The following is a 16,853-nucleotide window of genomic DNA, read 5'->3' as shown; positions in this document are numbered from 1 at the left end:
TATGCAATTTTTCGAAGTACAGATTTGCTTGACACAGCTGCATAAATGCGAGAACAGAAACAACATTGGTAAAGCAATCCCAGCAAGAATGCAGTCAAGTTCTAAAGCTTTACAGAAGTTTAGTACCTTACTTACCCCTATTCCTCCTTTCCAGCTCCCCTAGTAACAAAATTATCTACTAAGAATGTAGAATAACAATGAGGTGAGGAGAAGATGGCTTCTTTAAATACCCACTTAGGGGAACAATAAATTAAGGGATTATGCACACAAAATAAATCTATAATGCATCTACACATACACAATTTCTTTAATCAACTAAGCAAAACACACAAATTTGTTTGACAATCCATATTTTCCATAAAAAGGTAATTGACTACCATTAATTCAGCTTTACAGCCCTGAATTCTTCTTTCAAATGAATTCAACTTGTCTACTACTTTTCTAGAGCAGCTTTGTATCTACCTGACCTTGATTTCAACATAAATACTGCACTTCTCCTCCTGAATGTTGGAACAACATAAGTTGGACTTCCTCCTTCTCCATTCAGTAAGGTATTAAAAACTAATGGCTCTGGGAACTTAATACTTTTGTATACCATCCTCCTTATTCGTTGTTGGATTACAAGGTATTCTTACTCTTTGGAAGAACAAATTACCCTGCCTCCAAAGAGATAGCAAGAGCATTTACTGAAAAATCCTCCTATTCTAAATTTTTATGAACAATTTGGAAACAAGTACTTTAAAAAGTTTATTCCATGATAGCTGCTTTTCTGGTTCCAGTCAGTAATGGATTTTTCTACAGTATTTTAAATTTTTCATATCTATACTCTATACTTGTAATAGCACTTAGCAGTATTTATACATTGTTTTCCAATTGTGGTTATTGTCTTTGCTTTGTCACTACATTGGAACAGGCCTTCAGCCAGGACTGCCAAAAAGCCAGTATTTCACAATCTAATACAGTCTTCTCAGTAAGCTTTCAGCTTTCAAGTTTGTCTAAATACATTTGCCCCAACTACTAAAAAGAAGATCCTCTGCACTGGAAAATTAACTCTTCCAAAAATGAAACATTAAACATTGGGTTTACTCTCAATTTGCCCTATGCATCATGACTTGCCACTCTGGCAACAAGTGGCTTCCAAATTCAGTAAGTTTATTATAAGAGAATCCAAAATAATGTTTCTCCTTGCTGATAATTCCTTTGTTGACTGTTTACCACTGGCTGCAGAGGACATACAGTCTAGGCTCCCAACACCACTCTTCCACACATCTCGGAAACACGCTTTGACAGCAATGATTCTATTTTTCTAGTTTAATTCAGTGGGTTGTGAAAGCAACATCTTTTGGGTTTTGTTAGCTGGCTCTCAAATCTATATAAACTTACAGGTACTTCTACTGAAACTTCTCTTTCTATTACCTCCAATGAAATTTTCCAAACATGATTTGCTACCGGCATTATTTGATCTTCTAGTAACCATTCTTAGCAAATGCTCACTTCTTTTCCTTGGTGATCAAAGGTTACCTGTCCATTTGATCCATTTCTATTCTCTCTCACCCTGTTGCTGAATCTGACTGTTCAAAAAGAAAAAAATCCTCTGTTTCCTCAGACATACCATTCTGAAGTGTTATTTCTAAATGAACCATGTTCTTCCGTATAACCACCAGGTTATACACTAATAAATGTTTCAGTCCCAAAAGAAAGACAAAGATCAATATTATGAACTGCTTCTCAGTGTTATTTCCTTGACCACTGAACAACTGATTGCACCATTGGCCATAGATAAACAAAAAGAAGCACATCCTCTCAGCTACTCTCGACCCACATACCTAGAAAAAATATGTGTGACATTTCTCCACACCTTCCCATGGGGAAGTGATCATAATTGAACTCAAACCACCAAATCTGCTCATTACTTTGGTTCTGGGAGGACTACCCTGAATTTATTTACTATTGAATTTCCAAGAATGTAAATGCTCAGGAAAGGAAGAGGGGAACGGAGAAAGTTATAAATGCCAATTCCTATCACAGTTTCAGGTGGTGCACATGCAGACCTACCTGAAACATAAAATTGCCATTTCCTTGCAGAACCTCCACCCAGAATAGAACGCACAACTGGATCCACAGTTTCAGATGTATCATTCCAGCTGTAAATGGAGCTACAGAACTAAATTTTTCTATAATAGTTGTTAGTGTCACCAACTTGTTTATAATAGGTACAGACTCCTAGCTGTTAATTGTTTACTTAAGCTTTTATACCTGTTGAAACACAGTAAGAATACACCACCAGTTTAGAGGTGACATCTCTCTGCTTTGTTGATATCCCTGAGTTTATCTATTTTCTGAAATCATGTAATCCACCCTGCCTTTCTTTTCATGAACATACACAGACACCTCAGTAGATACCTTTTGCTTTGTTTATATAATATGTAAGAGACACTGCAAATTATTTTCAAAGTCTTGCCACCTATTCATACTTCCTACAATGTGTTGGTAATTTACAAGACGCATAAAGATAATCTTTCAGAGATTCACCAATAATATCTGTCTCTCTTCCCTTCTCGCAGTCAGAAATACTTCTTCTAAACTTTTTTCACATCTTTGGTCTGTTCCATTTTCTTTCTTTTTTTTTTTTAACTAATACAGACTTTATAAAGTCAGTGCACAAAAAATTACTAGATTCAAAGGCAGACCTGGCCTTCAGATATCTTTGGGTCTTGATAATATTTGTACGTCCCCTGGAAACTGAAACCCATAGCTTTCCTTTCTACTTTTAATTATGCAGTTCTATTTAAAAAGTATGACTATCCAGTAACAATACTCTGTCTCAAAACTCAAAGATGCTGTAAGATCTGTACTAGTTACACAACCATAACAGTTTCATACCAATTAGAAATACAAAAAAACCTCTGAATTTGTATTTATTCTGTATTTGGCTGAACACAAGCATTCATAACTACAAGCCTATTATGTGTTGCTGGTTCCCTCAAATCCTTTCCCATCTCCACTCTTATGACACACCTTAGCTAACAAACATAAAAATACTTACTGTTCAAACACTTGAAATAGTCAAGAGGTAAAGCAAAAACAAGGTCCAAACCTTGCTGGAATACCATCCTTCTGGTGGGGAACAAATATCCCCTAACAGGAAAATGGAAACAGGTTTGGAATCATTTCTTTTCTGCTCTACAGGAATACTTTGAGAAGAGAGTAGAAGGAGAATTTTGTAATTAAAGAAACAATGTAAGTATACTTTTCAGATTTTAGAATTACACATTTAAATTCACTAATTGCAAAATAAACAAAAACTGGAAAAAACCTATCTTATGAGACCTGGCCTTTACATGTAAGCCCATTAATAAGAAAAGAGAGGATAGTGTAATTGCTAAGACCTTTCATAACTTCCCTTTACATCACTCCTATTCTTCATTTCCAACCAGTTCATCTTTCAAAATTCCCAATTCCCTCTGTTTCAGCATTACCCCGGCGGGACTACAAACCCCAGATAAATCCTCTAGCTCTCAAAGCCCCAGAACATCTGATATATTACCAAAGCAAATGGAAAATACTGCAGTTTCATAAGAAGTACTGGCTCAATCTCAAATACAGAACTGAATGTGCTACCACGGCAAACACTGTTCTTGCCTCAGGTGCCTGACCATACACAGGAAAGTTTAAATGAATAATAACTTATCAGCTGCATGATGGGTGCAGCTTCTCTGCTGTCCCGTTAATAATTCCTCCTCTAGAAGAAAACACTGTGGCAGTCCATCACATTCCCTCTCCCCTTCTTTAGTAATTGTCCAATAACATTTCTTTCCCACTGGAGTTTTCTGAACTGTTAGAAGGAAATAAATCAGAGCTGTCAGGCCCCAGATTTTATGCTGTACCTGCTGAAACCTAGCTTAATGTAATACTGGCCTACAACCAAAACTTCTATACATTAGATTACAACAATAACAATCATAATTGATATTAATAATGAAATAGCAGCAATCGGATTCAGGATAATGGAAGACAAGGAGTTTGAAAGTACAAAGTTTTCCAGAAATGTAAGGAACAAAAGGTGTGGACACCTGTAACTGAGAGAAAGAAAAAGCAAAAGACACAAAAAAGTCTTCGATGGGCCTGGAATAAGGGCAAAAACTGTTAGAAATACTCCACATGCTACGGCAAAGGCAACTTGAACACATCGTAATTCACTTCCGACCCTCTGACAAGGTCTGTATACTTGAGATTGAAATTACAAAATACTTAGTAATACAGTGACATCTAATTTTTTGAGTAGTTATAGCTAAAAGATTAATCTCATCAAAAGCAGGAATCAGCTTACTGCTTACATGAAAAAGTAGTTTCACAATTCACTCAATATGGCAAACTTGAAACTTGTTTATGGTTGTTTAAAGGGAACTAGACATCAAGAAAGCCCACTGTTACAATTATACTTGGATTAATTTTCTAGAACTGTATGCATAAAGAAAATTAAATTTCAATAGGTTCGAATAGGTATGACTTTGGAAAACTGACACAGAAATGAAACTACAGTGAAGCTATATCATCACAAAATCAAATTTTTAAAAACCTGAAAAAACCTGAAATGTAAATTCAAGCCCTGGTAATTTAAAGGTTATGCTGAAGAACAAAATTGCAACAGGATATTTTTTTCTTGTATCGATTCAAACTTAAGTCTTTTCTCTCATGTTCCTGTAATTATTTAGTGTCTTCTACTGAAAATGGTTAGAAAAGGAATGCATGCCAGAGATTAAGTAAAACATACTAAATATTTACCTAAAATGCTTTGTCTAACACCAGGTTTCCAAGTTAGGATTCCTAGTCACAGCAAAGCACAAGCTGATGGTGAAATCTGTATGTTCTGTCTGCCTCGTTCTAAGAGGATAAAGAGGTCTTACACCATTGGCCTCTTCCTAAAAAATTAAAAACTGTATTAATTTTTGAAAGTAATTTTGTTACATGCACATTAATTCGGTATCTTACAATCAACTGTTCAAATTAATGAACTTGTTACATATTATCAAGATTTTTCTTTATTTCAAAAGTCAACAAGAAATAAATTCACCTTCCCACCAGAGAGGGTTTTTTTGGCCTGGAATACTAAGAATAAAAATTTGCTCAACAATTTCTTGCAAAATCTTCCATCTTATGGCAACAGAGCCTCAGGAGAAACAAAACAAAGCAAAATAAAAAACAACTCAAGTGAAAGGGACAACACGAAATTGAAGAACATGGAGATTACACTCAGGTACAGAAAGGCACAGATATTTTTTATTCCAAACAATTTCAGTGAAGGTCTGGCAGTGTTACTGCTAACACCACCGGGGACAGAAGAAAAATGTTTTAGCGGGATATTTGCACTTACTATGGATGCAGATGCACCACCTGAAGCAGTGGCACTCAAAAATAATGCAGATGGCTCTGAGCCAGTAATATAATTCAGTCATTCTCAGCAGGACTAATTACCCCAGGCAAAGAGTCATGCGAGCAAAGCCATGTAATTTCTATTAATCAAATCAGTTCACTTACCCCTACAGAACAATGCACTGTGCTACACAGACATATGCTGTATTATCCTAGAGGACACTTAGGTCTTGCACAAGGCAGTAAATTGTAAGGAACCTAAGTCCCTAAGCAAAAGCACCATGAAAGCAACTTTTTCCTCCAGATTGATATGTGTTGATTCTTATGAGAAAATGTGCATGGCAATATTAATATCAACAAATCTCTCTGCTCCGTGTACTAGCAGTGGAAGACTACACTGACATGAGTAACCAAGTCCATCCTCACTCAACATAAGATCTGGCTTGGCAATCATACACTGTAAATTATTGCTTGCAACAGAAAAAACAGGATACAGGAAGAAGGTGGCAGTGAAAGGGACCTGCCATAGTATCCATGGCAGGTGTTCAGACAGTTTACCACTGAAAGTTCAGTAATACTTGCATACAGACACATAACATATATTTAATGTTACTTCAGTAACTGCAGCAGTTAAAAGGAAATGGCTTTTACACAACAATATTTTACCTAGGGAACAAATATTACAATCAGCCAATCTGCAATCACTTCAGAATAAGTCTCCGTGTTTTAGTCAGATTATTTATGTTACTTTAATGCTCAATTAATAAGGCACACTGGGGAAACAATAAAGGTAATTGCACCTTGCAATAGATATGGCTAACTGATATAAAACAAACCAGTGGGAACACCTACTACTAAAATTAGTTGTTTAAGTTTTCAACAAATTAGAACTGTTGCCTCCCTAAAAATGACTAATAGTGCTTAGTATTTTGATAAACACAAACCAATATTCATCACTGATCCCAAATATTAAAAAACTTACAGGAGTAAATTAACATTTTTCTTATAAACAGTCAAGCAGTTTGCATTCTGACATTTGCATTCACGTAGTCAGTCTCACTTTCCTTTTTCCTGCTCACTGCATTCTCCTAGACAATACTGATATAATAGCTTTGAGGGTCAGTTTTTGCAACACTCAAGTAACATCATGAACAGTGCGAAGTTTATGTGAATGTCAGTCACTACCAGAAGAGAAGTAATTATGTCAGAGGGGTGAGCTGAAGGTCTTTGAGGATATTTATCCAGTATTTCATCTGAAGGAGTGATAAGAAGAGGCTGAACTAAAGTGATGGCATGAATTTTCCAGTCACACTGTCCTAATAATAATCCCGGAGGTGTCTGGGTACAGCATCCGACAAACCAACTTGTGAAGCACATTTTACATCGAGCATTCCAATTAAAAAAACCAACCAAACAAAACCCACAAACAAAAAAAACTACACACACCACCAAAAAACCCCCAAACTTCCCTATACTACATTTTCTGTTAACAGAGTTGGGGGTGGGAGTAGCATTCCGGGAGGAATAAAGGATTGGTTACTCAGTCCTCCTACTTCAAGGCAAAAACACCCCTATCTAATTGTCTCTGCTCATTGCAGGGGGATTGAACTAGATGAGCTTTAAAGCAATTCCAACCCAAGCTATTGCATGAGTTCATGATTTTATTCCTGGTATATGCTTTCTCTAAACTGTTTTTAAAACAGCTTCAAATACTGACTTCACAGTTCCCCTGAAATTATCATTACTGACAGAAACCTTTCCTAACATTTAAGATAAAAATTTTCTTTGCTACATTTCAGCCCCTTTACTTACTGTTTCAATCACAGAGGATATGGAGAGCCATTTAGCCCCTTCCCATTTGAAAATTTTTTATTTATCTGAAGAAAAAGTCTGCTTCTCAGACTTTCTTCTCCAAACCAGAGCCACACACATTCAGTTCCTCTACCCACTGATCTTCATCTCTGCAGAACTGTTACCCATACAGTCATTTCTCCTATTCCTTCTGTTAACTACTTATTGCCAGGACTTGCCTGTAAGAGAAATGAAATCAGTTCAGCTAAGATGTATCTCCAATTCACTGAGAATATTTTTCATTCTAATCCTGTTTCCCAACACACTTTTCATTCTTCTCTGCTTGATTATTGCTTGTAAATTTAATAAGCATATATACCGTATTACATCACTCAAATCATGAATGAAAACACTAGCCAGCTGCAGAACACATTTCAACAACACCCCACTTGACATATTGCTGGGCAACAGTGAACAACTGATAAAGACTTTTGGGGTACAGCTTTCTCTAAACTCCTGCATTCACTGCACATTTTCATCAGGATTCTATTGCTGATCCTGCTAGTGTGACATGGTGTCAAGAGCCCTATTTAAATCAATAGTGTCAAGAGCCCTATTTAAATCAAACTACAAGACAGTCATTGATCTCTCTAGTCCCAAGGCCTGTTATGCTGCCAACAAAGAAAATACAGTTGGTTAAACAGGACTTATTCTTGATAAATCTATGTGGCCTACTATTTAATAGTGCTTTTATATTATAGACTCCAACAAACAGTTTATTTGTTCTAGAGTTTCTTTGCTTATGGAAGTCAAGTTAGTTTGAATTGTCTAAACAAAATCGGTGGCAGTAAGTTCTATTTTCAATAAAGTAAGCTCTCCATTAGATTCTGGAATCTAATCTCTCCCCCCAGGAATTCCTAAAGATAACCACTAAGAACAACGAGACTACTCTCAAAAGCAGCTGAGATACATTAGGATGAATATACATATTGTTTATATTTGTATTTATAAATATTATAAACCTTTATATACATATATATACAACATACATGTACACAAAGGAACATGCTCTCCTTTTTTGTGAAATAGGTCTATGTTTTAACAGTAACAGAGAACAAAAAGGGGAAAAATAGACTTTTTAGGTTTAAAGTATTTGGAAATATTTTGCTCTAATTAATGTCATTTTCAATGATGGGAAAAACACAGACCATATTGTCTCCCTCTATTAAGTATTATTTTGTATTACTGTATGACACAAACTGGGTGATGAGCTGCAGTACTATGGATAACTTCACAGTCTTTACAACAATGTTCCTTTTCAGTGGAAACTCCGGGGTATTAAATGTAGAAGCAACACCAGAAAAGCCCACTGAAACAGAGAAACCTGAATACTGGACAAGACAAGGTCCCACCAAGGCAAACCTCAGGCAGATGAGGTTGTTTTCCTCCTTCCATTGTCTCTAATTTCTATTCTAATGGACATACCAGCTATATCCAGGTTTTTTCTTGTTTAAACCCTGCATGACTCATATCATTTACCCCAGAAAGGTGCTAAGTCCAATTTATTTCTAGTCTCCACAAGGTAACTTTTCAGGCTCAAGATCACTGTCACCTTTGTGCAGATGTCACTTGTTCTGGGGCGCACTTCAGAAGACCAAGCTACCACCACCTATATACTATGCCAGCGACAGAGGCCTTCCAGGCATCGTCAGATAGCGTCTTTCAAATTGTATTTCACCCACTATCATGCATATCCTAACTAATTTTGGTTTTCTCTAGCCCAGCTACACTTCTTCACAAGATACATTTTCTTGAATTTCCCTTAAATCTTCTATGCCATGTTAGGCCTGCTGAATGAATTCCTTGTTTTGCCTTGCCTGCATGCATGGTTTTTGCTGTACCCATTAAACTGTCTTTATCTCGACCCACAAGTTTTCTCTCTTTCTCTACCCTTCAGACTCTCCTCCCAGTCTTACCAGGGATGAGAGAGCAAAAGGCTGCATGGGGCTTGTTTGCTGGCTGGTGTTAAAACACAATGGGAACACAGTACATACACAGGGTTTTCTCCATTTTAGCTAGACTTCAGTAACTGACAATATTTTGCATTTCTATACAATTATTTAGCTTTAAAGCAAGGTCATTGTCCTATCTTTGTCCATCCTCTCTTAAGTTACATGAAATATTGTCCTGGAGCAATTTCTACACTGAAGACACCCAAAACTGTGTTTTAATAGATCCCTTCTCCTTTATTTTATGGCTGCATAGCTTAGTCACAGACTCAGTCTGAGTTTACAAAAGAGCAAAATTATGGCTGGTGCAAAAGCCTGCCTACAAATATATGCTCACAAGGTCATCCAAACAAATCGATTAACTTGCTGTGACGTAAATTATAATACAACCATATACAGAGATGAAGAGTCTAACCATTTATATTAATAATGATGACATCATTTATAGGTACCCAGCAAGGAAAAATAGACATCCTTGGTTGTCCAGAGCTAGGCTCTGTAACTGACAGATGGAATTACCAACCTGCCTGTGCTTATGCTGGCCATTTGCTGCACAACTCAGAATTTTTTCAACTTAATCTGATAAGTTACTGGCTGCTGTTAAAGACAGTAATTTCTGTATACCCACATGGAAGAAAGTAGATATTTTAATGCCTGCAGAATTTCTTCTGTGAAAGGAACGGTATATAGCGTACCATTTTCCTGTCACATTCTATTGTTTAATCTTGCTTAGGAATGTTTCTTTTTCACTTGATAAAATATTTGTATTTAAATATCAGCAAGGAGCGTAGTCAGGGCATATAATTCACTGCATTAGGCACTGTAAGACATCTGAATACCATTGCTTGTTTTACCTATCTATACACTGAATTGTACTGTATAATGTGAAGAATCATCACTAGAGAAGCAGCTAATAGCTTATTCAGTAGACAATCACAACTCTGTTTCTACTTTGCTAGAGAACCCAAGTATGCTGGGAGATAGAAGAGTTGCAGAACTCCAACACAGAGGAATTTGAGATCTACTTCAGCTTTAAGTAGAGATCTCAGTCAAAATATTATCAAATGCTTTCAGAGAAACTTCCTATCATCATCCACTGAAGCTGGAGATCTGCAGACTACTAGCAACTTAGAGTGTCCAATAAAAAAACCTTCTCAGTAAAAGCTAATTGTTTCTTATAGTTTTTCTGATTGACCCATATTTCTATCTAATTCAAAGACTTTATATTTTTGTCATAGCTTTTCCTATCACTGCAAAATAAATTTGAAGACACAACTAAGTAAAAGCTGTAAGTGAACTAACATAGATTTGCTGCAGAAATATATGTGGAATACGTATACCTAAACAGGCACATATACATTTGTGTCCCCCAAACATACACACAGATTATAACAGTATATAAAAATAAATTGCCAGTTATGCCAAGATTCTACCCAGAATAACTTTTAAGCAATGGAAGGTATATTACAGCCACAGAAAGTGCAAACCTTTCACAGTGAGATCACAGTGCGCTGATTTTGACAAAGCGGAAATTATACTGCACCACACATACAACAGAAAGGTAATAAACAATGGGAAGATTTTTTCTTTGAATGAGATGAAAGAGATAATTCAGAAATATCTGGTTAAAACCACAAGTTAATATTCATCTTGGCCATGAACCCCAACTCAAAAGCAAGCCTCCATGACACAGAGGTTCCTACCCAATACCAGGATCTCACACCACCTATTTACTACCACCAGATGTTGTAGTACTTTCGAAGCCCTCCCAAAGTGTTCACATCTCACCACCAAATTACCAGTGCCCACTGTCTGTTCCCAGTGCTTCCCACCCTCCTGCCACCACTGAGCACTGCATCACATTTCCCATCTTTCTACAGCACAGCATTTCCACCACCTCACCCCAAGCCACCACAGCCTCACCGCTCTCCTGCCCCACACCACCCCCGCCCCTCCACCACAGATCTCCAACACATCCCAATGCCTTTCAAGTCCAGAAGCACAGCATAGCACAGCAATGCCCCAGCCATACCCTAAGACCCAGCCTCCCTGCAACACGCTACATTCCTGCTATACCTGGCCATAAACCATGTAGAATCAAGGATTAAATTAAGGACCACAAGCCTTGGCTGCCCCCATGGACCATAGGATGAAACTCAAAAGGGCTCCCTTGAAGGGACACATTTCCCTTCATCTTTAACAAAAATTACTCAGATTTTGCTAAGCTTCAGGAAAAGACCAAGTATTTGAAAACAAGAGACTCAAAAGACTGTGGCACTTTAACAAAAGAAAGTGCAAGTTCTTTTTTGAAAGAGTGAAATAAAAAAATAAAAGAGGAAGGAGAGGAGTAAAAGGCATTTTCTTTCAAAGAAAGAAATCCTAAAAGCTACACAAGATACACATCTCAGATTTTACCATTAAATTGTACTAATTTTTTAATAGGATCTAGCACTCTATCCCAGAAGACTTGTAATTCAGGTAGTTAAAAGACTTTATATATCCTGAATATGTAAACGGAGACCCAAATGGAAAGAAAATTTTTAAAAAATCAGAAAAATAGTCTATCTTAGAATGCTACAGTTGGTGCTTAAGTGCTCCAGTCAAACTGAAACACTAAATAACTATACAGACCTTCTGTTTGCAACACAGCATCTGCCATTATAAGACTAAGTCATTGTCTAATAATTTTTTGATTACACAGTATAAAAAGAGCAGTACTGACAAATATGCACAATAAACCTCAGGACGATCTGAACATTTGATAGTTCAGCCCTCCCACAACCTATTTTTGGAAGCTGAAATTTGAATACTATTAACTCAAAGGAGAAACAGTTGGCAAGATACCATATACACCACCACCAACTGATCTCCTAGACTAATGGGATGCTCTTCACTGCATCCTGCAGCACAGTGTGGAACTTCCCAAACTAGCTCAAGTATGGAAAACAATGTACCAATGTAACATGATTCATGAGAACTATCTCATCTTTCTTCCTATAATGTCAATAAAAAACAGGGTAATTAGTCACTACTGCAGCAGGATGCTCCCAGTATCTGAATTCGGTTAGGTACCTGTGTATCATATGGCCTTCATAAAGGTCACAGGGCCAATAACTTTGTTTAGGATGTGAACTGTAATTTAAACTATGCCTTATCATAGTGCAATGTCTTCCAAAAGCCAAATACCTACCTGCTGCCTCTAAAGGCATTTTATACAAACATAAACCAAAAAGAAATTGCTTCACAAAGAAATTGTTGCCCAAAAGAACACAAGTTATTATCACAGAATTTTCATGTTATTAAATACCTGTATCTAGACAAGTCACATGGAAAAATGGAAAGTATTAACAAGTTCTGTCCATGCCATTTCTCAGTTTAAATCAGGAAGCAGACAGCAAGAACCATAGAAAAAAGGTTTGAGTATTTCTTTAAGTCAAATGCTAGTGTTAGTCATGTGAGTGTAAGCTAAAAATGCCTCTCAAAGTAACTAAGAAGGACTCACCAAGTTCATTGAGACTCTGGGCAGCTTTTGTTATCTCTCTGCTTCCTCCTTGCAGCTGTCCTTGAAGTCTCTTACTGAGATACAAGATGCGTATTATCCTGCGCAGCAAGTCACAGGCAGCCTGTAGGGAAATCGTAGCATTAGGGGCTATTATCAGTATACCAGGATCCCATAATGCTGGGCCACAAATGTGGAAACAGGAAATATGTATGTGAACAAAACCAAGGAACTTTAGAACACTGAAATCCCTTTTTTCAGAGTTTTTGAACATCATTCTGTGTTATAAAGACCAATACTTTCTAAAGCTGGTAATTACATTTATGGGGCTACTGAGATTACACTGTCATCAGCTGTGCAAAAAACAAAGGCAACTCAGAACCCAACGACAGAGGCACGTTCTATTTCTAACTAGAAGTGAGCTTTATTTTATATTGTACATCTGTCCTCAATATTCTTCCCCTCTTTAAGCTCTAGTAAAATTAGGAAATTGGCCTTGCCAATCAAATATTGATCCAAAATAAGCAAAATGGAAGCACGTACTTCAGAGGACAATAAAACTTAATGGCTAAATTGTTATTACAATATTGACTCTTATGGTAGGAATATACATAAAAATTAATTCTCAGCAAAACTTTCATAAAGCCAGTGACCTTCACTCAGTCAACTATTAGTTCACATTCTTTCATATTCTTATTAAATACATGGCATTCTTGATTAAAAATGGAGGATGGATGTAAGACACAAATTTTTAGGAAACATATTTGTGTATGTTTTCATTAGCACCAAATAAGAAAAAAAGGCACATCTGAATCAAACATAACAGTTTTGTAATTGTTCACTCAACTAAGATCTTGAAACAGGTTTTTTCCTACACATTAAATAACAGAGAAACTGTAAGTTACATCAAGTGTAGAGTTCCTCTAGGGCTGGACTGGGTCAGTGGGGTTAGGAGGTACATGCTATGGGAACAGCAACATTCTGCAGTGGCTAATATCTAAACTAGAATTCAGAAATGTCACTCAGATTTCATTACAGTCATAGGTTCAGTCTAAAATCTGCAATCAGATTAACAAGAATGGTAAGAAATTTGGAACAAGTTAAGATACAGTTGCTCTAGAGGCACTTTCTTTGGTACTGAAGGCAAAGTCTCCTGAAGTTTTGACCTTATGGATATAAAAAATTAATTTAAAATTACTTTAAAAAATATTTAGTATCTGAAAGACTTTTAACCTCTTTTTCATACTCAAGTTAATTTCTTGAAAACTAATGTTAACATGTAACAGGAAAACATACACAAGTGAATCATTTCAACTAATATTCACTACAACTTAGTAGTCTCTTCCCTATGCCAGCACAAAACAATGAAAACACAAATATTTAGAGTTTAATTTTATTAAACATCTAGACAGAACAAAAAGGAAAAATTAGAAAAAGTCCCCTTGAGGTAAATCAGTGAAAAGCCTAATTATTCTCTCTGCTTTGGGCTCTCTACCAAGTGCAAGTTTCCTAAGCATTCTAAGACAACTAAACCACATGATTTCTATTACCATTAGTGAGAACTAAGTCGGCCTTATCCTGCTTTGAGAGATTAATATATCAATTTTTATTAATTCATTTCTTTAATTAGAAAAATCTTAATCCACATATCACTTTCCTGTCTGTGAACTAAATTCCTGCAAGATGAATCGGAAATAGCTTTTTATATAGTGCACTGTGCTTTGCCAAATAAGAGGCCATAGTATTACGACTTTGCTTTCAAATTTAATTACTTTCTAATCCAATTGTGTACCTCTCGCTAACGTTTTTCCCTAGGAATTTAAGTTCAGTTATTTTCTGACCATCTTTTACTTTACATGCCAAAAGATTATGTCTTTTTCATTGAATTGTTGCTAATTATCTCCTGTCCCAAGAAACAATCTTTTGAAACAACAATCAAACTGAGTATGAGATGGGAAAAGTTACATTTAGATATAGGAGAAAAAAAAAATTCTGGACCAGTGAATTAGGAAGAGGAGAAAAATCCAAAGACACTGAGGATGCATTCAACTTCACAATAATTGTTACTGCAATGTGCCCTTGACAAAGAACCTGTTTCACCCAAGTATTTTCATTTATGTGAGCTGTTCAACTTAATAAAACTCCCAGTCACTGTAAAAGAATGCAACATATAAGGACCGTGTAACAGAAATAAAAAATTTTATCTAATAGTGGAGTTGTTCACAGATGCCAGATCCTCTAACCTGACCACCTCCATAACAGAAGTCTGAATTAATTCAGGAAACGTGCCATTCCTGAGCTGATACAGTATGGTTTTCTAAAGGAGATGCTTTCAACCAAGAAGAAATGGATTCCACTGTTGAAGCAAGAATTAATTTGGAAAAGGCTAGTGGCCCTGGTTACATTGGTTTAAGTAAAATTAAAAATAAAAACCCATTTTTTTGAGGTTACATGTTAGCTATCTCCTGAAGTTTAAAACAATATATCAACAATAACAGACATTATTGCTTACAATTCAAGACATTGAAAAGCCTCTTACTTTTAATCTTAAGTTAATTTAAAGAAATTATTGAAAGAAGACTTAATTATAAAGAGAAGGACACTTGAAAATGTGCCAGTGTTTAAGCCATATGTGCAAGGTACTTCAATGTATGTATTTTGTTGTTTATGAAGCCTGAAGAAAGAGGAGACTGCCCACTATCTTCAGACTACATTTACTACTTATTTACAGTAGCATCAGGATGCAAGCTGCTACTGGTAAATATTTTAAAGAGAGAGTAACTTTAAAATACAGAATGATTATTCTTTTAAAAATGTTTTAAACATTTGGCTATTGTAAGCATTTTTAAACACCAGGATATCTGAAACCAAGAGACCATGTAGAAACACTCGGTTAAACAGAGCTGCACAGAAAATAACCCTCTGAAGGACAAACTCTCTGTCTACACATTTCAGCTGTTAACTACTCCCATTTAGCTTGTGATCGACTATGGAAAGAGTCAGAAGAGGACAGTATGATTTAAAGCAGGAAGTAAGCCTGCTGAGTCTGCTGCTCCCTTGGGATGCCATGAAGCTCTAAAAGAAGAGCAAGACATATTATACAGAATCACACAGCAGAGATTTAGAATTCAGGACCAGACTTGAAGTTTTACTTGAAGTGAGAATGTTGTACTATATTAAAAACAATTAAGGATGGCAAAATCTAGCTTTATGCAAGTCAAATATTCCTTTAGTTTGTGAGTAGTCCCATAGCAATCAATGCAGAGGTACTAAAATAACACCATCACGAGCACAAGAGGCCCTGCAACACCACACATTTCAGCAAAACATACCTGCCGACCCTACAGATTTTGACAGAAGCAACCTCTTTTACTAGCTATCTACTTTTTTCTACTTATTCTACCAATTGTACATCAGCTGATATCATTACTACATTTGAAAATGTCCCAAGCCACAAGTCTTACATTTAGAAGCAATTTCATGTCCTAAGCCCTGCCACTGCCAGAAAGCAAACTGTCTTCTGGGCTGTTCCCCTCCCATCCTCAACAAATGAGTCAGACAGGTAAAGGACACCACAGGACTGCATCTTGGGGAAGCAGGAGAGCTGAGATTTCCTATTGACTCAGCTCTCCATAAGTCCAGCTTCATGTCATAATTTAGGTGGCCTGACCTGCAGTGTAGTGCAACATAAAGTACTCGCTCAGTATCTGCCAACATAAGGAAGGGAGAGCTGCTCTCATGCTGAGGATGGACTCTCACTAGCAGAAAAGCTGGAATCATCATTCCTCTTTACACACTGTGGTACCCATCCAAGTGGATTTGAATGTTAGGAAGGATAGACTAGCAGGCTTCTGACTTACAGCAAGAAAAGTCAGATATTACAAATCCTCTGGCACAGCCTGAGTAATGCTGACCCTGGATGGACGCTGCTTTCACACCACAGGAAAACCCAAGTAACCCTGCTACAGTCAACAGAAAGCAAAGAGCACCCAAGAAATATTTCCTAAACTGAGGGACTCATTCTTCTCAGACATCCTTCTGCAGCTTGACTTTGTGTAAGGGCAGGGCAGAAATTACCTTCATCTTTAGACCCAAATTCCCACAACCTTTTCCACATATTCAACATACAACAAAAAATCTGCACCTAACCTACCACATGGAAGTCACGGAATTTTACCCAG

The 16,853-nt window shown here is 36.7% G+C and overlaps 1 protein-coding gene across 1 annotated transcript in view; it reads right to left on the bottom strand.

The window, feature by feature from the left end:
• The window catches only part of COG5 (component of oligomeric golgi complex 5), a 182,607-nt gene that overhangs the window by 160,029 nt on the left and 5,725 nt on the right, over positions 1–16,853 (bottom strand). The window contains exon 6 of the mRNA XM_018068185.2: positions 12,676–12,796. Within this exon, the coding sequence (XP_017923674.1) occupies positions 12,676–12,796 (121 nt within the window). The remainder of the gene's footprint in view (positions 1–12,675; positions 12,797–16,853) is intronic.

This window comes from Manacus vitellinus, unplaced genomic scaffold (genome assembly GCF_001715985.3).
Source record: "Manacus vitellinus isolate BGI_N305 unplaced genomic scaffold, ASM171598v3 scaffold_13_pilon, whole genome shotgun sequence".
Lineage (NCBI taxonomy): Eukaryota > Metazoa > Chordata > Aves > Passeriformes > Pipridae > Manacus > Manacus vitellinus.
The sequence above is the reverse complement of the archived record's forward strand: the minus strand, read 5'-3'. Positions and strand labels throughout refer to the sequence as shown.